At 34.5% G+C, this 26397-nt stretch overlaps 1 protein-coding gene across 1 annotated transcript in view; it reads left to right on the forward strand.

Moving 5' to 3' along the window:
* LOC145670273 (protocadherin Fat 3-like) overlaps positions 1-26397 on the forward strand; it is a 193059-nt gene that overhangs the window by 64482 nt on the left and 102180 nt on the right. Inside the window, exon 2 of the mRNA XM_081738704.1 lies at positions 16702-16808. Within this exon, the coding sequence (XP_081594830.1) occupies positions 16702-16808 (107 nt within the window). The remainder of the gene's footprint in view (positions 1-16701; positions 16809-26397) is intronic.

A 26397-nucleotide genomic window follows, 5' to 3' on the forward strand; every position in this document is an offset into this window, starting at 1 on the left:
ACATACCAAATTTAGAAGTGTGAGATTCGTTCCTTGGCTTAAAAATAAAAGCTCTTAAGTAATGGTCTAGTGATTCTAGAGAAAGATGTTCGAAGGGAATGGTTTAAAGTGCGTGCTTATGTAGAGGAAATACTTTCTGTCTGCTGACAGACAACACATAACTCTGCCCCCCCCCCCTTCTCTGGAAGCCATAGGTGACATTTTTTTTTTTTAAACAGAATCAGCAGGAGGGAGAGGGGGATTTTTTTAAAAGTAATATAGGATGTAAATATTGAACAAGCGGCCAGATGCATATGTCATTTGGGAGTCTATCCACTGCGGCTTGTAATCTCCTCACCGACTGAGTGACATTTGTTTAATCTCGGCGCTGTGCTCGTGGTTTCGTGATTGATGGTGCCATCCAACGGATGAAGCTTCAATCACATTGTATGTAGTAGGGTTATACCACATGGGGAACATCAGTTTTTATATGCAGATGGAGAACACGCAATGCATTGACTGGCCACCTGGATTTTCTATTCAGCTAGATAAAGAGTGGATATTTTAAATTTCATTCAATTAATGTGACACCCAAAAACCACAGAAAAAAAGGTATTCCTATGGTATTATGTGAAATCTAAAATTTTATCTATGGTGATTTTCGTATTATAGTTAAGTCGCTTTAAAGATTTTGTTGCACAATACTAACATGAGCATAAAAATAACAGTTGCAGTAGTGTAGCTACAAACTGATCAAGGAGAAGGGGTAATTACACAAGCATATATATATATATATATATATATATATATATATATATATATATATATATATATATATATACAGGCTTGAAAAATCCTGGGAACCAGGTTGCCATGGTGACTGGAAATATGAATTTGGCGCCTAGCTAATTTCAGGCTAAAACAGGTATGAGACCGTATGACTAACTATTAAATTGATTGCCAGGCCGAAATTTTCGATTGCCTAGTCGTCCTTGGTTAATTACTTTAGTTTGACAATAAGCATATGTATGAATTACGTGTGCGCGCGAAAAATGGAACCAAACTCTCTGATCTAGCTACTGGGCTCAGATCTGAAAATTCGTGTCCTGCCCATATCGCATTATATTAAAGTCATTACCCTGGAAAGGTCAGAAGTAAAGGGTTTGAAGCCAATAACTGTCCAAATCAACACACACTGGCGCCCAAGGCTATATTTTAAAACCTTTCTTCCTCAGAGAAAATGTAATATGTGTTGTAAATTAGAATGATCAAATTGTCGTTGACAGTGGATTCGGTGTTCTGTTGCAGCTACACGAAATCTCATTTTTGTATTGTACGTTTATACGGCAGGACCGCTTGAAAAGAAAAAAAATCGTATTATAATGTGTATTTCAGATACGCCAACATCGGGAATTTCTAGCACAATAAATCAATTTACTCTAATATCTAAGTATCCCAGCCAAGTATGAGAGAGTAAAATATATGGCCCTAGGCTTCAGACTACTCACACAGCTGCTATTTCGGGCCTGAACGCTATCATCGGCAGTCATCTTTAGTTACACGGTATTGAAAATCTGATGAAATTTGCTAACAGATAGCGGAAAATGCTAAATTCACTTTCGCCACAGTCCATACAGATCAAACGCCGATCAGATTGTGCTCGTTCAACTGAGTAATGCGATATCAGTCCATCACTTCTCACACGTCAGTATTTCGGGTTTTCTGGACTGGAGTTTGATACCTCTTAATTCAGATAGCATCCCAATTGCCTGACGAAGGCGCGCGCGTTAACAACTCGGCTAACCAGAAACTCAGTATTTTATATATAGTTTATTTTTTAACATCCATTTTCTTGCGTAATGATTTCTGTTCGCAACTGAAGTTTATAAATTTTGATAATGTGCCTCAGAGAAAGAGATCGAAATGATGATGAACACGCATACAACTACATAGTATGTTGAAATCTGATGAAGGGTTACATGTAGAGCTTCTAGGAAATAAGTTTTCTTTATCGTGATTATACAATGTTCTTTTGGTAATAAATTGTGGCAGGGGGGAACATAGTCGGTGAATCAAACCCAGAACTTCCCGGCGTGCAAAACTGTCTCTGTCCGAGCTCGATCACCATAGACAATAGGCTGCTGGTCCGCCAAATTTCGTTCAGATCCGGTCAGTAGTTTGTGAGGAATAAAGTATCACATACAAATCGAGCGAAGCTGAACCGAGCCGAGGCTTATTCTGGCCGAGCTCGGCTTCCAAATATAGCGATCTTTATTTTTTAAATGATGAGCGTTCACCTCCGATGCTTGGGATTCCTGGTTCGATCCCAGCTCACGCTGTGTGGACCTTGTGGTGAACAAACACCGTGCTCGTGGGTTTTCTCGGGCTCTCCCGTTTCCTCCCATTTTCTTCATTCCCCATTTCATTCATTTCTCATCAATCACAATTTCCTTTAGCCTAGCCGGCATAAACGTGGGACATAAAACTGTAAGATTTCATTTTCATTTTTTCGGGTTTCGAGAGAGAGAGTCGAGAGCTTGTTTGAGCGATTGGCCGTAGAAATTCAAACTCCGATTAATGATAATTTCACATCCCTGTTTTATTGCAAGTGTCAGTGGGCAGGAGGACGTGGATCATGAGACGAGTTGATGACGATGGGTTTTGCTGAGTGGTGGGTTAGAGTGGGTGGTGGGTCAGTGGGCCATGGATCAAGTTTTCGTTGCTTCACCGAGAGGGAGGTCGAGCCAGGTCAGCCCCCTCGAGCTGCGCTACTGGTCAATGGTAATGTAATAGTTTGAAAAGGTTCTGCACTCACACTTGAATCAATTCATTAGATTTTATATATAGTCATAAATTAAAAGGTTCTTCCCCACTTCATCTTCGGTATACGTAATCATAGTTTCAAATCTTGATGGAAATAAAGCGTCACAGAAGTATTTCTGATTAGTGGTTCGGATTCCACTTTAATTACTGAGTCCTATTCTTCGTAACCTGAATATTGCTTGAGATTGTGAAGTCAATCAATAAAGGTGTTGCTTCCGTGAGAGAATGAATTGGGTACTTGGCCCGAAACGTTTCTTAGAATTAATAGTTCGTTTCATGTTTTGAGAACTAATTTATCCTAATAATAAACAGTAACATTAATAGATGTCGCTACCTTTGCTATCGCGTGCCTGCGTGACGCTAATAGATGTCACTACCTACTCCATCGCTTGCCTATAGAACGAAATCCTTGAATAGCTGCATAAATATAGTGGAGCTTAGGGTGTTTGGTAAACAAACAAACGAACAAAAAACGTTGAATGTAAACATTTAAAGCTTTCAATTTATGCACGATTTTAACGTATAATGTACAGTGGACTGAAAGCTTGGACGGAACAATTAGTATTGTGTAAAAGAGTCAACCTAGCTAAGGAATCCCAAACTTTTAGTTATGTGGGGCTATATTAAAGAAAAAAGCCTGTCTTATCAGAATTGTTAAAGTAATTAATTGAATTTAGAATAGGGCCGATAAAAATAAAGAATCGTCTCAGTTGTTGCTTGTTTTTTCTGTGAAAACTTCACAAAGTGAACAACAAAATAGTTGTTAAACAAACAAACTAGTTTTCTGGTCGGGCTGCAACTTTTGTTCTCAGTTATAAGACTACACCAGGACTACACTGCTTTGCATGCACACATGCTGGCATCGAGAAGCAAACTTTAAAGGGACTATAAAGTTTATGGAGATTATCCCTCATCCTTAGTCCAAATAATATGTAGCACTTTTTGAAGGGGGGGGGGGGTGGAGAGAGAAGTGTTCCAAATAAATAGAATATTCGAGAAGGGGCAGGATGTTCGACTTAAGTTTTCCCTAATTGTGACATATAATATATAATTTTTTCTTCACTTTTTCGTTAGCTGCATATATGTAACGCGAGTTTTGCTAGTGTTTTTAAATACGTTGTAGTTATTTTGTATCCTATTCAATTCTGGATATGGCCAAACTATCCGGATGACGAATGTTGAATGACAGTTCGCGTCCACATGACAGACTATATGCATATTTGTAACATATGGATTTGATCCAGCTTTCGATGTGGGCATGACCGACAATCTCTATTTAGATACAGTATTTCACTGGACGGTGTGTGCCGATGGACTGCTGTGTCACTTGGGAAAGAAAGTGATCAAGCATTTCATGTATGTGAGAGTGTATTTCTTCTGAAAATTTGACAGGGGAGCAATGTACTGCAATGTTTCTATGCAAAATCAATATTGGGAATCCTAGTTTCGTGTCCCGTGTTACGGGTGTTGAACACCTGGGTTATTTTATTTTATTTTTTTTCATTTTTTCGTTGAGATGAATGCTGATTTTACTGTATTTTTCTTCCAATTACTTACATGATCTTCGCTTTGTAAAAATTGCGTACTACGGTATGTAACATCAGTTTATCTATACAAAGGAAGGCACATTTAACTGGACTTCAGTAAGTCAGTAAAATTAAACAATTAAAATTCCTGTTCATTTTCCCACTTATACATCTATAGGATAAAAATGAAAATTAAGTGCCATTTTTCAGTTTAACGTCTCACGATTATGCCTGTATGAAGATGGAGATTATGCCTAAGGGAGATGGATGATTAAGGCAAGTGAATGATGGTAGAATAATTGTTGGAATGAAAATTGGGAGGAAACGGGAGTACCCTAAAAAACACACAGATACTGTGTTGTCCACTACAAACTTGGCCATAGATCGAACCAGGGGCCCCACGCACCAGAGGTAAGCGAATAGGCTAAAAAAAATACATGGCCTTCAACAATATTAAGAATAAAGATAAAATCATGGTTTTATCATTTATTGTTATCTTTTATATGTGTTTTCCCTCTTTCACTTTGTGTTTCAACTATTTTCTGATACATTTTTAAACACATGCTTCTACCCCACACACAGACTTGTATTTGTTTTAATTTCGTGGTAAATGTGGTGTGGTGCCATTTAGCTATGAACTTTTCGGTAATTTTTTAGTTATTTGTTTTTCTTTCTTTCTTTCTTTCGAGTGTACTTGCTTGCTGCTGCCCGAGAATTGCACAAATAGTTTTTCCTGTCAAGTAAAGTAATCTTTAAAACGAACGGGATCCTTTGTATCTTCTGTCTCAGTTCTTCGTCAATAACTGTCGACTCTTGCTGTAACTTTTGATTTCGGAAAGCTTCTGGTTATCAAACATATTTTTTCAACATAATGCAAGACGATTTTTTTCTTCTTTTAAATTCTTGTACTGTGGCCCCCGAAAAGAATTGCATGAGTCACGGAGAGAAGGTATCGATGTAGGCGTGTGAAAATTCGAGCTCCTCTTCAGTTGCTTTTGCCTTTTCTGTCTTCTGGAAAGGAAAAGGAACAAAAGGCGAAAGGAGCATCGAGACGCTCTAATGCGTTCGTCGATTTACTCAGCGAGAGAGTATGCCACACACATACACCATGTGAGACGCTTCATCGCCGACAAACAACACCGGCGAGAATTTGATTTTCTGAAGACAATGTTCTTTATCTTTTGACTTTTCCACGTTCTGCTTTTTTACAATCTTCTTTTCTTAAATCGATAGCATGATAAACGTAAGAATTTTTGTTTAAGAGCTGTTTTAAATATGGGCTGTCACTTACGTATACATTTTCCCTTTTGACAAAGGCGTTTCTCAAATTGTGTCTCAGGAATAGCTTAAGGATGAGTGAGAAGATTTTAAAACCAGTCAAAAAAGAAGGGAATAAAAAGAATGTAGCCATCTTACACTAACTTACACTCCGGAATGCCTACTTATTTCACAATGCAATACATGTAATAATTGGCAAATTCTTTTTGCTGATTTTATATATATATATATATATATATATATATATATATATATATATATATATATATATATGTATTAAACTATGATTGTATTCTTCAGTGTGATCGTTTAAATCTCCTTAATACGATATAGTAATTTCGTGCAGCAATAGAAATGAGTTTCAAGAGGTTACATTGAAACTAAATATTTACTAAAGTACGTTAAGATTGTGTAATCACTATATTAACATTACCATATATCAAAAAAAGAAAATGAACCATTATCGGGATCCAGCGTAATAACAGAACATTAAACATTAAACTATGACAGTACCAAAAATGAGATTGTTTTCGTCAATCCATTTTAAAGTTAATTACTATTTCACAATTCATAATTAAATACTGTATACATTTTAAGCCATCTATTATTATCTATCTATCTATATATGTATCGATATAAAGTTGAGAGGATTATATATATATATATATATATATATATATATATATATATATATATATATATATATATATATATATATATATATATATATATATATACCGTATTTTACGGGCTATAAAACGCACTTGTTTCTTCGAGAAATAACCTCGAAAATTCAGGTGCGTCTTACACTCGAAATTAATATAAAAATATCCAGCGTTTGATTTTAAATTCCCGCCAGTCTTAAAAATGGCCATATATTTGGTGCCGTGGGAAACCCATCTCTGTCTAAAACATTGGATTCAACTGGCAGCAGCACTGCATCGATGGAACGAACATGATTTGCGGGGATTCACAAGCTTTTCTCCCTTCCGCCCCACCATCTAATAATAAAAATGGTAAAAATGTTACAGTATTTTTAAAAAATACGCTTAAGGTGTGTGTTATAGTCTGTAAAATACGGTATGATATTAAAGCTCAGTGGATTTAGTTCAAGTACTCGAAAGGAGATAATGCTACGCTGAGATTTTAATTGAAAGTTTAGAATTCGATTTTTCAAATGCATTCATTTATGATTATATGAACCTTGGTGACATAGGTTCGTGTTCTGTACCTTAAATAATTGGTATATTCTTGAACATTTCAGTAATAAGCAGAGCAAGTGATAAAATTATATCATCATCTTGTAAAGTACAAGATCATACATAAAAATACATGTCTAATTGTGAAGATTATTGTATTTTATTTCTTTAACTCAGTAGAGATGATGAAATGTCATATTTATTCAGAATAAGCTTGGAAATTTCGAGTAGATTGTACTCTCCACACTAGACTTACCATTGTTGAAATATCGTACTAAAAGACAGTGGCAAAATGGAGCTGTGCCTCAGTAGTAGGGTGACAACATAACTTTTTTTAAACATTAGAATCTGTTTCTTAGAAGTATTTAAATATTGCGTAGTAGTTTCTTCAATTTATTAATAGTGTGTATCAATAGCAGTATGTAAATAGCATCCATGGTTATATGTAATGATACAAGTTCTTTCATGATGATGCATACGTAGATTGTTCTTAATGCATTTGTAATCATAATACTTATATTTACAATAAAGATTAATTATGTGCATCCAGTGTCTTTAACAAGTTATTGCAGCCGTCTATTTTGTAGATTCTCTGTTATCTCCACTGTTGAGTATTTACCTTAAAATGAAATGTATTTATTGTATTACAGAACCGGTGCCACGGTGGCTTAGTGGTAGAGCGTTTACCTCTGGTGCGTGGGGTCCCTGCTTTCAATCTCAGCTCGCGCCAAGTGGAGTTGTGGTGGGCAAAGACCGTGTGTGTGGGTTTTCTTTTTGTTCTCCCGTTTTCTCCCACTTTATTCATTCCACCATTGCATTCATTTCTCATAATCACCGTCTGCTATAGCTTAGCCGGCATAAATGTGGGATGTAAAACTAAAAGATTTCATTTTTTGCATTACAAAATTAGCTTAAAATTTAATTTCATTTAGTCCTTCGAAAAACAGTAAAAATAATCATTAAGAGTGCGAAGGTGATTATTATTATTATTATTATTATTATTATTATTATTATTATTATTATTATTATTATTATTATTATTATTATTATTGAGCTACGTTGTCTTATTTATTTAACTTTATTCTCTATCATGTATAGATAGAGGTCTGCTTGTATATACAATATCACATCCACATTCATACCGCATCTGCAACGCGTGTTTTCCGCATTCGCAATATATCTTTGTCTGCGTTCGCAGACAATCGGATAACAAGTATATACATGTAGTTTGCTGTACGTTAATTATAATTTTGGTAAATCCATTAATCATAAATTATGAATCAGAAGTTATAAATACTGGCTTTTCAGATCATGAAGCGCAAATTGTAAAAATGAACCTTTTAAAACAAACACCTCCAATTATAGCAAAAACAAATGAAACGTATATAACAGTGTGTTTTAGTTTTTTTAAAAAAATAGTTACTTTACTTATTTGCTTAGTTTGGAGGCATGGGGTAATATTTATAAGCTAACCAACGTGTATGTTGTGTATGAGAAAATACACGATACTATAAAACATAGTTTTGAAATATCATTTCCCTGGTCAAAACAAAGTAAAATAAAATGGATTACACCTGAAATCTCAAAATCAAATACATTAAATATACAACTATATAAAATTAGAAATCGTTGCCGTACTAGGACGAATGAATTTAACTACCGGTACTGACAACACAAAAATGGTTATAAAAATTGTTGAAGATAGTGAAACAAAATTATAATAGTAGGAAGATTGTTCCGTCAGACAATAAAACATTGACAGTGCGGAAAATAATTAAAGAAGAGCATGTAAACGCATAGTACCCAGATAAGTAGCCTAATTTATGAGAGCGTATATTTGACAAAACCAAAGGACATGGCAACATTATTTAATAAGTATTACACAAATGTAGGACAAACTCTTATTAGAACCAAGGAAAATAGTAACATTAACTTAATAGAATTATTTTTTTGTTTGTTTTATTGTCATCCATTATCATGTACTCTATTGATACTAATTTATATGGGATAGTGGTGGTTCAGCGCTTGCGTCTGGTACGTGGGCAGTAACATTCGCAGGAATTTATTTCGGGAGGGGTCTAAACTCAATATGAGGGTATTTTATATTAAAATTCCTAAAATTTCCCCCAAAATTAGGCTAAATTTATACAAAAGTCGAAATTTCGTTGGGGGGTCCGGACCTCCAGGACCTACCCCTTGCGTACGTCCCTGTACGTGGGTGTTATTGAGATTCACCCGTTTCCTCCCATTTTCTTCATTCTATCATTATCATGCATTTCAATCTCACCGTCTCCCTTAGCTCGATGCATCCGTAAACGTGGGACGTTATTAAAAAAAATAGTAATTTTGTAACTCCGGATCATGTGTTCCAGTAGTCATAAAATGTTTTCCTTTATTTATTTGATCGTATGTAAAAGCTCGCATTTACTAAGAATTGAATATGCGCAAAATGTTTTTTTCTAGAACATTACATTTTCAACAGTACTTCAATAATAAGGAATCTGCAGATTGCGTTGCCAGTCAGTAGTGATACTCGTATATTACATGAACCGAGAACTGAACATTGAATTTCCCTCATGGAACATTAAATTTTAAGTTTTTAATTGAATTAATTTCGCTTCATAGTAAGATTTGAATCGAAGTCAAGTGCCCTCGAGGAATACTTTCAAGAAGGTTCTCGATTTATAGATCTTCAACATTTTACATCTGTTATGTATTATGATATTCAAGTAAATGGCTTTGATTGTAGTATAATTGTGAGAATAGTTGAAAATTGTAATTCTGATATGTATACGTGCAGTATAGTTGGAATTCCAGTACACTTGAAAACATTGTAGCATTTTATATTTCTCTTCCTCCTCCACCCTGACTACATCCATGTCTCGTCTTATAGTGAACATTGGATTGGAATGGAGTGCTGTGCGTAAAATGGTTGATTGGTAGTAGTAGTAGCAGCATTTTTTTAAATCGTTCGATGCAGGCCTAAGTGTTTGCTGTTAGAAGAGCTCCTATTGTACACTTTGGTGGAGTTCGAGTACCAGCCGACAAATGACCCGAGCATCCACTTTATCCCATAATGTTTGCCTAACCTCTATTTTATCTTCCATTCTCCTCTTGATCCTTTCATTTTGTTCAGCTCAACTTCTTTTTTTCTAGTTCAGACCGTCCGCAGTCCGCTCCCTACATACATATACATACAAACACATTTTGAGCTTAATGTTAAGTGTGTTTGCTGCCCGTAAATTGTATTCACTACGGTTTTTTCCTCTTTCTCTCTCTCTCTCTCTCTATCTCACGAATATACACATACGTGTAGTTAGTATTCTCTGTAATTCAGTGTCAACCTCGAATAGGCAGAATGATCAGGTCGAAAGAATGAATTAGCATTATCTTAACAATTAGATAAACAAACGTAATTTTGTCTAACAGGAAAATGTATTATCTTTAGCAAAATAGTGTGAGTTCATACGTATACCAGTATTATGAACATAATTCATTGGTATTTTAAGTCAACATAATAATAATAATAATAATAATAATAATAATAATAATAATAATAATAATAATAATAATAGCGGGCTATTTTCTGAGAAGTATATTTCGAACAAAAATTAGAATTTCGATCGGTAGTATGGAATAGCATTTCTAAAACTTTGACAAACAAAATAGAATCTATGGAGAAGGAATTTTATCAAACTATTATGTTTCGAATTGAAAATGAACGATTACTCACATAGTTATGAGTACTGGAATGATTTTTGAGGTGAAGATAAGCTTTTGATGAAACTTCAATGCAAAATATCCTGGTTTATATAGCCTACAGTATATATGTGAGTACTGCTAAAGTAACATTGATCTGAAAGTGCCAAATTACAGTTTAAGAATTTGTATAAGCTGAATCACTTTATATAAGAAACGTGAAACGTTTAAAAGCTGACAGATTCTTTAAATTGATGAATTTAGACCAACTGTATTAAACAAGTAAAATTTTATGTGATCTTAACTGTTTTAAATGATGACTTGAGCAACTTTCAGCTGAAACGTAATTTTAAGACTGCTATTCTCTCTTTTTCTCTCTCTCTCTCGTGGTAGAGCGTTCACCTCTGGTGCATGGGGTCATGGGTTCAATCCCAGCTCCCACCAAGTGAACTTTGTGGCAGACAAACACCGTGTGCGTGGGTTTCCTCGGGGTTTTCTCGTTTCATCCTACTTTCTTCATTCCACCGTTTCATTCATTTGTCATCATCACCGTCTCCTTTAGCCTAGCCGGCGTAATCGTGGGACGTACAACTCAAAGATTTCATTTATTTCTCTCTCTATCTCTCTCTCTAAAAAATAAAACTAAATTCTTGGATATTTTGATGAAACTTGGATATGTTAACAACGTGACGAGGGAATTATTCTGATTAATTGAATTTTATCTACACGATGTTTTGTTATCCACTGAAGCCACTAATCCCAGGTGAGGGTTAGCTTGGCCTAGGTGTAGAAACGCTTGACTCGTTACAGCATTTCACTCGCTTAAAAAAAAAAGTGTAACAGCTTCTTTTAGGCCAATCATCCTGAGTAAGGTTTTCCAGGGTTTTCGTTATTCGTACCAGGCAAATACCGGAATAGTACATTCATGTCCAAAATTATTGTCGCATATCTATAAATATGTTGTTGTAGGAATATAATTTGATAACGAATTCGCCCGGTATTTCTTAAAATGTTAGTATGTGTATAACTGGCAAAGACATGTATGGGGAAAATTTCATGTCAAAAGAGCAGTAAATAAGAATAATAAAACGAAAATAAAACTTTCTTGTCCATTTAGCAACATTTTGTTTTACTCATTCTAATTTTCGTATTTATATTATAATAATTCTTTTCCTACGAACTTTGCAACAAATATATATTGCCCGATTATACACTTGGTATCAGTATTAAAAGTATCCTGCAAAAGTATTATCAAATTATATTCTTACAAGAAAACAGTTATAGATATGCGACAATCATTTTGGACATGAGTGTACCTAACGTAAGGATCCCAGGCCGCTTCCTTCCTTCTCCATTCCTTTCTTCCTCCCCGATTCCCCAGACAGTGTGTGTACACCAAGGGACGTCATCCTTCATACGTGATGGGCTAACATGGCCAGAGCTGCCGTAAGCCCAAAATTCTAATTCCTAATTCTAATCGTTACAGCATTCATTTCCAAGTGTCCGATCTGTAACGTACGAGTGCATTTTACGGCCAGAAAAATCGCAATGAGGAACGCGTCGAGTGAAGGAGGCAAGGGAATGAAGTAAGAGAATAGAATAAAAACTATGTTGGCAGTGTATCCAGGAGCACTATACCTGCGGAACCATCAGGATAAGGTTTCTTGCGTACTCCTTCCATACTTTGAATTGTTTAGTGAGAAAGTGCAGGAAACTGTGATTTAGAGAACATTTGGTTGAAAATGATTGCTCGAGTGTTAAGAAACTAGATGATTGATAACGGACGGCAGTGTTAACTGGAGCTATTTAAATTTGATTATAGAAATGTTTGAAGAACTCTTTAAAGAACTACCTGAAATATTTGGTGGATATAAGTATTAAATTTCAAGTGATAAGTAAACAAATGATATTTGCCTAAGAGACTGAAAATTGAGCTTGTGATACAGCTTATGCTGTATGTTGTATTCAATTCAAAGTACTGATATATATATATATATATATATATATATATATATATATATATATATATATATATATATATATATATATAACTATAAATATATCGGAAGTTTAAAAAAATTAGAAAATTTCGAAATCGAATCTTTTTTAATTTTTACAATTGCATCTTCCGCTGTAGAAGATTTGCCAATTTCTTTGACTTTGTACAGAACGACATTATAAGCCAGTAGGGAAATGAAAGAACCAAGTGTATTGTTAACCGAAGCCCTGAGTTCAGTCTACCTGACTTGTCTTATTGGAAAACGATAGGAAAAGGTTTGGAACGCCGCATCAGTCCATGACACGTCCAGCCTTGGAAAGAAAGCATTAAGTATGAAAGAGATCGGAGGCTTTCCGAATACTAAAGTGAGTTGGCTTTGGTGCTAGGCATGCTTGCATCCAATGACAGCGGATGCATTATGTATGTCATGCCGTCGCACCTCAAATACCCCAGTGAATCTTAGGAAGACGTTTCTTGTATAGCAGACAAAGGTAATCGAAGAGAGCAGAACATTCCGAAGTGTCTGAAATGGTAGTGAGAAAGAATTTTTGTCGAGAAACTATACGTCACGCCAATAATAATGACTTACTATCTCGTATATTATAAACAGTTCTTTGTATTTAAGAGTTCGAGTGATAATGTTTGGTATAGAATTTTAAGTGTGGCTTGGTCAATCGTCACATTAATTATAATCAACGTTTTTATTGTAAGAGCATACCGATTTATGATTGACTGCATTTCGACATATCATCTGTGTCTATATGAATGCTTAAAAGTGTCTAATAAAATCAAGTTGTTATCTTTAATTATCGGACCAGGGCCTTCATTGGAATTCAAGGATAGTTATATGTAGTCTGCCTTAATGAAGATACCCACGAATGTTCCACGGTTATCCTCATCAACATTGATTTTTACGAATGTATTTTTACTTTCGGTGCAAATGGCGGATAAAATTGCTGATATTCGTGTAAAGATAAAACTTTCTTTGAACATTTAATTATTGATGTCTTGTATTAAAGTTTGATGATCAGTTTGAAGCTAAAAGCCATTAAAGCAAAATTCTGTTTCGCTAATTTCTTTTAAAGCCCTATGATAGAGTAAATATAAAATGCTAATGTGTTTTATGTGAGTTCGTTTGAGGGTGCTTATTCTTCTTTTTCAACCTTTTAACTCCATTTCATTATTCCGTTCTGAATAAAGCCTAAGTAATGTGAATCGTGTCTAAGTAATGAGGTATAAATAATTAAAATAGATAAATAAATAAATAAAAGTAGCAGCATTAAGACTAATTGAGGGATTTGGTATTACCAAGGTTTCTTTTTTTGTCAGAAACCTGTATTTGAAGAGACTTCAAGGTAGCATGTATTTTTTCAATTAATTTTATAATTTGTGATTAATTCTTTTTTTATTATTATTATTTTACGCGTTTTTAGTGTAGTTGACTTCAATAGGAACAGATTGTATTTAGTGTTTATTGATACACTAAATTGATTCACTTGAATTTTATTGATACATAATTTTTACAAAATTATAAGGGAGGTATTTGTAGTTGTGTGTATTTGTTATCTCATTTATTGTAAATGCGGGATAGACATACTTTTGGGATCTGATGCAGTATTTCCTATTGGCACAGACCTTTATTTATAACCTACATCACTTTTCCATTCCAAGGGTCGTAGAGGACTCAGCGGTATATATGTAATCACACTTACATTCCGATAATGGCTCGGTAGTAGAGCGCTCACCTCTTGTGCAAGTGGTCCCTGGTTTGATTCCAAGCTATGCAAGTTCGTGGTGGACAGAATCGTACTCGTGGGTTTCCTCGTGGCTCTCCTATTTCCTTCTAAATGGGCATTCCATTAACTATTTCACAATCATCTGCTCTCTTTAATCATCCCTCTCTTTTAGCCTAGAGGACATAATCCCAGGACGTAAAACTAGAAATTTAATTTTCATGGACCTTATCTATTACCGAAAAAAAGAGCTGGCATTTCAGCTAGTTATACGAAATAAAATATATAGTGCCTTACTATTATGTAGATGCCAAAAATATCGTATTACCACTCTCTTTATGCAATTTAGGTTATTGATTAGGTCATGTGATATAACTTCGTTATATAAATAGAAGTTTTCATCATACCATAAATATTGTTACTTGATCTCTCACTTAGTTTCTTTTCTCACAATAAATGTTTTAATACATGATTCAAATATCTCGTAGTATTATATATATTGGCAGTAATTAATACAAGCTCAGGACTCTGGAGAAGAAACTCTTGCGAAAAACATTTATTATAACTTGGAAAATAATAATAGCAGTATATCCATTTTTATATGTTTTTCTTTAGCTGACAATGATTCGTACATGTCCTAGTTCAACTTTGGCCTCAAATGTTACAACCTGAATTGACTCATATTCCGACGCCATAGAATGATGACATTTTGCGCAGTGATGTGAATCGGGTGACAAAACGATATTCCATTTTACTTTCATACATTTCGATATATTTATATATTTCTACTAAGTTATTTGTCTTTACTAACTTATATTCCGTTATGCAATCAAAATTCTCTGGAGTTGGAATGTACAGTATAACATACAGAAGATGTTCGTAAATTACGTTTCAGGTTATGAAGGTAGGATAGATTTCAATTTGGCTTGTGTTGAGTTTAGCGTCCCTTTCAGCAGCGAGGCTATATGAGACATGAACCTGTATCTTAACGTTGGAACTCTCACCGGCAATCCAACCCGGGTTCCCGCACCTAAGGCATGTACGCTAACGCTAAACAAATTTAAAATTTTCGAAGCAATGTATAAGTTCTGTATCTCATTTTGGATAGGGTAGATAATTATTATTTCTATGTTATTATGTTTTATTATGTAGAATGGAAACAACAAAAATTAGCATTTGTATGTCACAAAAAATTGTGATAATGGAACGCAAAGAACACGTAATGCTGTTTTGTTTTTTAATTTTGTCCCATAGATTAACCTAGTAGCTCGTTTAAAATACGTCCTTATAGAGCTTTTTATTAAGTGCTGAACCCTTAACGCCATCACAAAACGGAGAATTGAAATTATGCAGTCTATGAAGACGAAGAAAATCTTTGTTTTTACCATAAAGACACAATATGTTAATTTCACAAAAGTGTTCCTTTCCTAGCTATTATTGTAGCCAAATCCTACTTGGATTCAGTTCATTTTTCGATATTTCTAAAAATTTTTAACTAAACACTACTTTTCTTTATTTTCAATAGAAAGCGATAGGAGGCATAGCAAAAAGAATTTATAGTTTTTGGAACAATACTATTTAACAAGTAGATGCATCATTTATGAAATTCTCATCAGAACTTGAAGCAACTGTAAAAAGATACCTGGTAGAAGGTCAAAAAAGAGAGACTACTTAAGTCCCGTGTTCTTGCTAGTGATCTTGTTTCCGAAACGAAAGATGGGATCTCGTATCTCGAAATATCATTAAGACGCTTTATTTCCAAATGAAATATAATGTGAAAGTACACAATGCATATCTTTGTCATCAATTCTAAGTGTAACGGCTTCAATAATAAGGTGTATAGTTTGTAGTGGGTCGGTTTATATTGGGAATCTAAAACACACGTAAAGAGGAAAGATTTGATTTTCGAGCAAAGGGATATTTATTGTTAAAGTTTACTAGCATATGTATCTGATATGGAAAAAGGAAAGACAAAGTTATCCTTTTTCTTTGTGTGTAAAAGTAGCTTACTTCGTTGTAAATTATCTTACAACAAAGCTTACTTCGTTGTAATAATAAGTATTTTTATAAGTATATAAGTATTTTATACATCACATTTTATTTTGCGATGCGGTACTCTTTTATATATAAATCGTACGAAAAAGTAAATGATCTTTGTAGAGAAATCTACTTATGAATAAGTAAATAAAAAAAAAAGGAGTGTTCTTATTCTTTTCTTTTTAGTCATGCATAAATAATTATTTTTAAAAGGAATTTTCTTAATGGAGGGTTTTTTTTTAACTTTGTAGTACGATTTATTATTTTTTCTAAAGGAAGCTTGCTTTTTAAAAATATTTTATTATTTATATTATCGTCTATAACTGTTATATTAGAATGTCACCAATTAAATTAAGTATGGTTGTAGATACTTCAAATCATAACGCCCATTACTTAATTTCTAATATTTCTTTTTCTTTTTTTCTTAGGAAATATTCGAACAATGGCCATTCTAGATCGAGAAAGTAAACAGCATTATTGGATCACTGTATTTGCCCAAGATCATGGGGTAGTTCCGTTACATTCCCGATTGGAGGTAAGAATTTTTTGACCTTTATCTATATCTATCTTTATTATTATTATTATTATTATTATTATTATTATTATTATTATTATTATTATTATTATTATTATTATTATTATTATTAATAATAATAATAATAATATAATTTACATAGAAGGGAATCACTTAGAGCTCCGAAATGTTGTACTGAGATATATAGGTTTTTACAAGATCTAATCGAGTACGAAATCTTCCTTTCAGATTTATGCTTGGAAGGTTTGGGGATCAAAATTTATGAATATTTCTGATTGTTTCTAGAACACTTTGCATGCATACAAGGAACATTATTATTTATTTTGCGGGTTTACATAAGAGCATAGAATAAATACACGGGCAATGGAATGGTTGTGGAAACATTTCTTTAAGGACATTCTTCTTCCTCTCTTTTTATCCAGAGTCTTAGTTAAGACCCAGCAACACCGCGTTCTTACAGCTAGTACAGATATATAAAAATAGTGTGTGTGTTATCAGATTTTCGCATAGATATAAAAGAGTCACCTAAAACGACTAAATTTTCCCTTTGAAGGGAGAAATAGAACTAGGTTGAGTAAATCAGGGATCCGGAATCGACTCCCACTACTGGTTTATGAAAAAAATCCTCTAACAACAACAGTATTTACAGAAATATTACAGTACAATTTTCACCTATGTAAGGTAGAAAAGGGTAGCCCAAGACCTTGCAGCCTTGAGACAGGATCTCTACAGAGCTCCGGACAAGCTAGGTAGAATGATGTAGGAAACCCCAATGCTCCGCAGCAAGCAGTGGGGGAGTTAAGAGTCACAGAGCCCCGAAGCTAAGCAACTGAGGTTAGGATCCCGACAGAGCTCCGAGCAATCTAAACCAGGTGGAAGAGAAACCAAGAGTCCCGCAGCAGACTAGAGGCTTTAAGGTTGGGTTTTCTCCTTGAGCTCCAGGCAAGCTAGAAAATGAAAGACCAATCAAAGACTGGTGACTGCCTGAGGAATCCTCTTCATTATATAGACGCTAAGAGCGGCGGTAGCTCCCATGTCATCATGTGACTAGTAGGTGATGCTTGTGGTCCGTCGTCTGCTTCTTGTAGTTATCCAACGTGAAGTGTAGTACTCCAACGTAAATGATAAGAGAGTAAAATTACTTTTTGTATCTAAAAAGAGCAAAGTATTATTTCAAATCAACTAGAGTTAATCAATGAAGGCCGATACTACTCTTTCCACAGCGAACCTTTATTTGGTTTATACTTCAACGACAAGCCGATAAACTTCCTCTATTGCACTAAGCATTCCAGTAACGTAAGCCACCTTGGCATTACATTAAACCTAAAATATAAATCGTCACTCTAGTCTCATCTACCTAAATATAAATATCTTAAGCCACTTATGGCTCCAATCAAACACATAAACAACTACAGCCACTTATGGCTCTTATTCCACATATAAATAACTTCAGCCACTTATGGCTCAATTTGTGACATCAATTCAATTACACATATAAACAATCACCTAGTTACCCTTTTTATTTTCTAAACCTAATTACGTTCTTCCTTTGTTTACACTATCTATATACTAACTTTTAACACTTCTCACTCCCAACAGTAAATACATGTGGTTGATGTTTACAAACACTAGAACGTGATACATTACGATATATATATATATATAGTGAACTATAGCGCATGTGAGGTAGCCAGCCGACACAACTCAGCTGTGTTGTTTATTATTACTCATTTCTTCACTTTGCCCCCGCCAAGTGAATTTTGTGGTGGACAAACACCGTGTGCGTGTGTTTCTTCGGGGTTCTCCCGTTTCCTCCCACTTTTTTCATTCCACCATTTCATTCATTACTCATCATCACCGTCTCCTTTAGCCTAATCGTCATTACCGTGAGACGTAAAACTCAAAGATTTCATTTCACTTTCAGAGATTTTGTATTAGCGATTATTCTTCTGGTGTGCTAAACGGGCACTTTTGCTAGTAATAAATGAATAACTTGTACTTAATAGTTTAAGTGGTTTTGGATCAGTGACGACGCCAGCTTTAAGTCCTTAGGGGGGCAAAGGAGAGGTAGATACATTTTCAGGGGGCGGCTATTTGCCATACCAAATATGACATATTTATTACGTTTGACGTATTTTACATTACATTATGTAATTTCGTTGCTGTTTTTATATTAGACCTATATGACTATAAATTAAACTTATTTCAGGTAAAATTTGTAACTAACAAATAAGTAACGTCTGCATATGAAATATTTTTCAATGAAACTTTTGAAGCCTAAACATAAATTGAATTACTTTCGCGTATGCTACGAGTAACACACAGAGAATTTACGAGAAGTTGCTGAAAATGTCCTAGTCCAATCCAGAAGGAGTGTAGGTCTAGGTAGAAAAATGAAACCGTAGTTTAGAAAAACATATCTCTGTATGTACAAATACAAATTTTCATATTAATAATGAAATTCTTATTGTTTCTCAGGCCTCTGAAGTGGTTACGTGTGTCCAAGCAGCGAATTTCACGAACATCCAGACACTAACTGTTACAACAATTTTGTTCCACCAAGGAAAGTCACCGAAGTAAATTAATTAGGAAATCAGTGAAACACCATGGGACTCTGCTCCGTTATATACAGTGGTGAAGAAGTAAGTGGCTTAGTATAAACGTGGCGATTTCTCAACAAATTATGCTTTACATCCAGGATGATTAAAAGCAATGACTCTTCCCGAAATCATGGATGCAATTTGTGACATTATTCCTGAAAATTGCAGCATTTCAGCCAGTGGTGGATATAGCCCGGGCTCAAGGGCCTAGACCACCCCAGTTTTTGAGTGACAAAAATAATTTAAGCTATTTATATAGTTTTTAAAGTGTATAGTAAACTCACGATATACATATTATAGTCTGAGGTCTGGCTGCACCCCGCTTTCTCAGTTTTCACCTTCTCAGCAAAACTTGTGTCAGAGATACTGGGCATTTCTTTGGAACTCGTCGGTAGCATAATTCAGAATGGCTTGGGTATGCTCAAGTTCTCGACATAATGGGTTCACAAAATATCTGTCAGGAGAATAAAAGAGTGACGGGTAAGAGAAGTCTTCTTCCAACTTGACCGTAATGCTGATCAATTTCGCTCACGAAAAGTAACCATAGATGAAATATGGTTGTACCACTATGATCCTGAATCGAAACAACAGTCAATGGAGTAGTAGCACTCATTTCTTCATCGCCCCAAGAAGTTCAAGACACAGAAGTGGGTTGAGAAACTGTTTACAACATTCTTCTGGGATAAGTGTGGAGTCGTACTCATAGACTACCTCCGCAACGGTCGAATATTTAATCCAGAATCTCTACATTACTTACAAAGCTGAAAGAAAAATGCGAACTTCAACGCCGTGGAAAATGAAAAGAAAGGAATTCTGTTTTTTCAGAAGAATACATCTGTCCATCAAGCCCCTGCGAACACAACTGACATTGCATAATCTAGGATTTCAATTTCTAGATCATTATTATTCCGCAGATTTAGCTCCGTCTAACTATTACGTGTACTTATTTCCCAAGCTTAAATAACACTTGAAAGAACGCCAATTTTAGATCTGTTAGGAGTGGTGCGAGGAAATCTTCAGATTTTTTAACTTTTCTGCAAAAACTGGAGCACTGCACAAGGTAGTATATTGACTCTCGGGGAAAGTGTAGAAGAAGTAAAACTTTACCATTCCACGTGCACTCCTTCTGGGTTGGGCTACGAATTTTATAACAGTCCCTAGTTAATATGGTAGACGTCACGTCAGTAATTTGAAACAAAATAAGTAAGGGAGCACTAGTGTAAACCAATTACTAACTAAAGATCAGCACTCTGACAATACGTTTTATTGGGAATCAATTTAATTCCATAAATTTATTATCATCATTTGCAGGAAGGGAAGACACAACTGTTTTTACCCCCTTCAAAAAATTAAGCCCTGGTAGTTGCAAATGAAGCTGTTATAAGCACATCCTCTGAATATTAAAAGCCGAAAATAATGTTTCAGAAAAAGAAGTATAGAACCTTTAAATAAAACAAAATATGAAACTGAAAAGTTCAAACCTGGATAAATAGAAACAAGTTACGTAACTGGTTTTACCTTTCTTTTGTTTCCAATCGAAGTTGATCCAATGAGAAGAAAACAAGTCGACAAAATCTACTATTGTTCGCTAGGCACAATAATTAAAAATCATAAGAAGTATAACTAAAATTTACCTCAAAAGGCGCTAAATTAGAAAACAGAAATACTCAGACGCTCAAAGAAGAAAGCTTGAGGACTTATCTGCCACATAGTAAATGCATGGAAAGTAGACTACAATTTGATAATGAGCTTGATTATGATACTGATATAAAATACTACATGTAGAATGTTTAAAGATTGCAGGAGTCTGGGGGGCAGTCAGGGGGGCAGAAATAGCTACTAGGGGGGCGCTCGCCCCCCTTGCCCCCCTCTAGCGTTGTCACTGTTTTGGATATTTCTGAAACTTGAGAGTATGTTATTTACTTATTATCTAACATTATCTAAGGAGTAAGTTTTTGCTTAATTGAACTGTATTTTTAATAGATACACCGGCATCTAAACTGTCTGACTACCAGAACTAAATTTAAAACATTTCTAACAAATATAAATCGAATATAAGATAAGCGATAGAATAGTACACGGAGAGTCCATAAAAATTTGAAACACAAGTTATGAAAGAATTCTAAAAGAATAAACAACAATTCATAAAAGAATAACCAGGAAAATAACTTAATAAACACGTAAATCATAAGAAGAAAGTATCTGAGAACTTCAACCATATTAAACGCTGGAAGAACACGAGAACACAGCTGTTATAATCCTGAGTGGTCTTTGGTGTTTGAGTATTCCGAACATGTTACAAGAATGTGCACAACAGTCTAGGAATGTGTAAGATCAAAGTACTGTGAATTTGTTTTTAAACTTACATATTTTAAGTAATATTATTCTACTATAAGACACTGATTTTTCATAGCATCAAGAAGTCAGAAATTCATTAATTTTAGTCTCGTCTTCGTGCTCTATATAGGTAAAGGGCTAATTTTTCCTTCTCTTGGAGCGGAACACCGTGACTCGTATTCCAAGTTTGTGTGTTTGGTTCTGGCTCGACATTAGTAGATCCACGTTGTATACAACGACGGTACTTAAACTTGCAGGTAAACAGAAAATAAACTCGCAGCATATAAAACAGTTAGAATATTTTAATTTTTATAATTAACTTCTGTCTTCAATGGAATATAGTAACAACAGAAACAAAATATAGTCTTGAAGTTCGTATCCATTTAACCGAATGTTTTAGATTATTCAGAGTTTATATTAAAGTTCTTTTACCACTGTTGCAATTTGTGTACTTTTTGTAATAAAAAGCGCATTTATATCTATACATTTCTACCAGATGTATTTTGTTCTTTCGGATGAGAAGAATTAGATTCTATAATAAGATTCAGAGCTTTCCTGGCGGTAGTTACAGCTAGAAAGGCCAACAACGTCGAATTGGTCTAACCACAAAGTTTATTCTGAAAGATTGCGGTATTTCTGACGTTAGTCAATTCGACGGAAAACTCAACTTAGGTATTGCGGTGTGAAAACTATTGGATAACTTCCTCGCTATATTCTTCACGTTGCTGCGGATGGAGAAGAGATTATGTACATTGTACATTTATATTCATAGGTAATTGAAATCTCTCGTTCACATTCGTAAGTAGTAGTTGTAGTCAGAGGCGTCCCTAGAAAATTTCGCACGGGGGATCAAAAAGATTAGCTTGCTATTATATGATTTTCGTCTTGTTGAAATTCAGATTACACAAACTCCAAGCCCTATAAAGATTAATATGTTGCATACATCCCAGGAGATATTATTATTATTATTATTATTATTATTATTATTATTATTATTATTATTATTATTATTATTATTATTGTGAGAAAGCTAAAAATCGAAGTAATTGTGGTCTGGAGGATTGAGAAAGAAATTTAATCATTTAATATGCTCCCGTATTTTCGAAAAAGAAATCACGACCTCCTTTTAGGGGCGTAGTTTAGGGGGCAGAGACAATTTCCCCTCCCTGAGTTTGAGAAACAATATACTTTACTCAACTGTCTACTAATATACTAGTAAAACCCGTGAAAATCTTATATCGGTGGGGGCCTTCCTTTCCCCCAAGCCAAATCTGAAATGATCTAAAATGATACCTCTGCTTCCTTTTAGTAGCATTTTCCCTTTTCTATTACTAAAAACATGAAAATATTATTTATGTTGATGATACTATTGTAATTGTAAAACTACGAAAGACAACAAATACGAAATGAAATTAGATGACAAAATGGATTACATACAATTAATCTATATACATTGTACACCAAGATTGTACAGACTACTTCAAATTTTTTGTAGCACAACCTTTCCCAGAGTCCTCTTTTAAAATATTTCTTTCTTTCTCTTGTTATTTAGCAAGTGAATATGACATACGCATTTCTAGTCAAATGGAAATACGTTTCATTCATATAATAGCAACATGAACTTTCATCAATACTGAACAGAAAATTTAAAAGAAAAAAAAAGTATATATTACTTACCAATAGCAGGAGAGACCACATTCAGGATTATCACAATATAGATCACTATCAGTCAGCCAATGTCCTCATATTTCTGGTAACTAAAACAATTTCAGATTTCACACAACTAAACTGTTTACTAAGTTTGATTTGAAGTGCGAATTTCTATCCTTTATTATTCATTATACGAATCACCGTTAATGAAGTACTACTAATGCAGAAATTTTGCCTATCTGGGAAGTTTGTTTGATAATGGCTCTTTTCGAAGTCACGTGGTTAATTAAAAAAAAACACACTAAATTTGCTTCATCTAAATTACTCTTATAAATATTAAAACAAGATTCACATAGCACACGAATAATAACCAATCGATACTTTATATGCGTTACTTTTTGAACAAAAATTGTACATGTCTTGGCTCCTTTCCGAAGGCATCCAACACAGCAGATATAAATTGTTTTGTTCTTTTGTACAGTTTCTCGATGGAGACTCTCATGCATAATCCTTTTAATCGTTCTTCAGACATGGTAGCTCTTAACCAAGTTTTAACACGCCTTAATGTACTAAAACATCTTTCAACGGCACAAGTTGTAACAGGAAGTGTAATAGAAATTTGAATTGCCTCTTTTATTGCTGGGTAAAATGTAGATTGTTCATCAAGTTGAAAAGATTTTTTTTTTTTTTTTTTTTAAATGACAGAATTCAGATTTCTATGTCTCCACAAATCAAACCAGCATTCTGCCTGAGAAATGAAATTTTCTATCCTGTACGTTCGGTATACTTCTTCCATCTTCTGCAAGAACTGAGAGAAAGATTTCAGATGGAAGTAATGCAAACAGAGAGAAACCTGGACTATTATCCTCAGAAAATCTGTTATTTAGTGACTGTAAAAGAGAATCGATGTATGAGACAAAAATTGTTGTGCGATAATCTGTGCAAGTAGAAGAAGGATTAGCACGATGAAGTTGTCGAGACGAAGTTTTTGGAACTGTTAAGTGAATATCAAGTTCTTTCGCTACACTATTGCACTTTTGGAAAATTGCTTGAAAAGTTTCCTTTGCGTTTACTCTGTGGTTTCTAAATATATCAATCAACTCATTGATATGAGACTTTGCTGCCATTAAGTTCAATTGGATTCCTTGTAAAATTTGCACCATTGACTCAAGAAAGGAAGAATAATTACTGATAATTACCAAAGAAACTATGAAACTACCTGTAGATCCTGTACAGAAAAGGCGATAAGCATTGCTTCTTATATGTGAAACAGGAGAATTTATAGATCTAATGCACGCATTATTTGAACGAAGTGTTTAGAAAACATTCTTATGCTGTTGTATTTAGAAGTCCATCTAGTATCTGAAATTAGTGGGAATGTAGGAATAAGTTTCCTTCTCAATGGGCTTTCATGAAAGCAAGTAATGATTTGCGACGGTGTTGCGTATGTCGGAAACGGAACACAATTTGTTAACAACAAGATTTAGCATATGTGAAGCGCAGTGGTAAAAAATGCTTTTGGACATTTTCTCCTAATAATACTTTGCACTCCATTACTACACCCTGCCATGGTAGAACAGCCATCAAAGCCTTGTCCAATAAGTTCACATTCAGATAAACCGATCTCCTTTAGAATTGTCTTAGCAATGTGTTCGGCATTGAACTCATCTAATGGAATGAATCCAATGAAGTCTACGCGTACCTTATTTTCACTGGGGTCATAAAATCGAATTCCTATCGATAATTGTTCTATACCCGCAATATCGGCTGTCTCGTCTGCCAGCACTCTGTAGTACATGGAAGACATAATCTTAGGTTTTATATAATTTCGGAACAAAACCGGCAATTGATATAAGCTCATTCTGAATATGTACTGACACATGCTTGGTGTTTTCGGCGGCAGTCTCAAAGTGCTGTTTTATAAACCATTGCCAGAATCCACCCTAAATTGGAGATCATAGAAATTACCGGAATTGAAATCCTTCCCTCTCAAAGATAAGTCATGTGTTGCACAAAATACAATTGACTCAATAATAGATTATAGCTTTTTCCTGTTCTCCTCAACTTGTTTCTGAGCTGCTTCGTTTACTTTCTGTTCAACTGGTAAAGTTTTGTTAGTCATAACGTTTGAAAAAGCTTGAACACGTTCTGTGGATGCGATGTGCCATTCAGATTTTTCGTGTGAATGAGCACAGGCAAAAAAGTAATTGTACTTTTGGAATGGAGTTACAATAAAATACCCCTGAAATCTCTTTTTTATAGATAGCCGAAATAAAACACAATGCCTACGTAGTCCTCCCTGTAGCTTTCTAGAGTATGAAAGCCAAGGAAACTGACTAAACCATTTGTATAGAAAAGGACGCTTTCCAGTTACAGCATCTTGTTTAAAATTATACGTTTGGCTAGGCTGCCATGCATATACTAAGAGATCATACCTGTCAGTGTCCGTCAAACATGCCTGGGAATTTAAATCAACGTAATTCCCAGTATCTATGGGACCATAGCTGATCATGTCACTTAAAACAGTCAGAAAGTGTGGAATCAAATTTGGGGCATTTGGAGGAAAATACACTCACTTACATGTCATTTGATAACTCCACTTCTTTACTATCACTTAACTCTACTTTTGCACCAACACTTACTGCAGAAGTATCTTTAGAAAAGGTAGTTTCTTTTAAGAATATATGTTTTTTTTCCTTTTCCTTCCTTTTAAGAATAAAGGTTTGTTTTTTCCTTTTCCTGTCCATTGTCGGGGCAGAGAAAAAGGCTACTAAAAGTTTAATTACACGTACAAATTAAAATAAATTGGAAACAAATATCAACAAGCTGTTTCCACACAGTTAAGAACTCAACTGAACTAACTTGACCTCTTTTACTTGAAACATTGACTAGCTACCACAAATAGAAATTTATAATGCCTAACTGGCAACAGATGGTGTATTTTATTAGCACCCCTTCTTTATCAGCCGAAAATAACATTCCATACAAAGAAAGTTTGGTAG

Source organism: Thermobia domestica, chromosome 14 (genome assembly GCF_964235325.1).
Source record: "Thermobia domestica chromosome 14, izTheDome1.hap1.1, whole genome shotgun sequence".
NCBI classification, from domain to species: Eukaryota; Metazoa; Arthropoda; class Insecta; order Zygentoma; family Lepismatidae; genus Thermobia; species Thermobia domestica.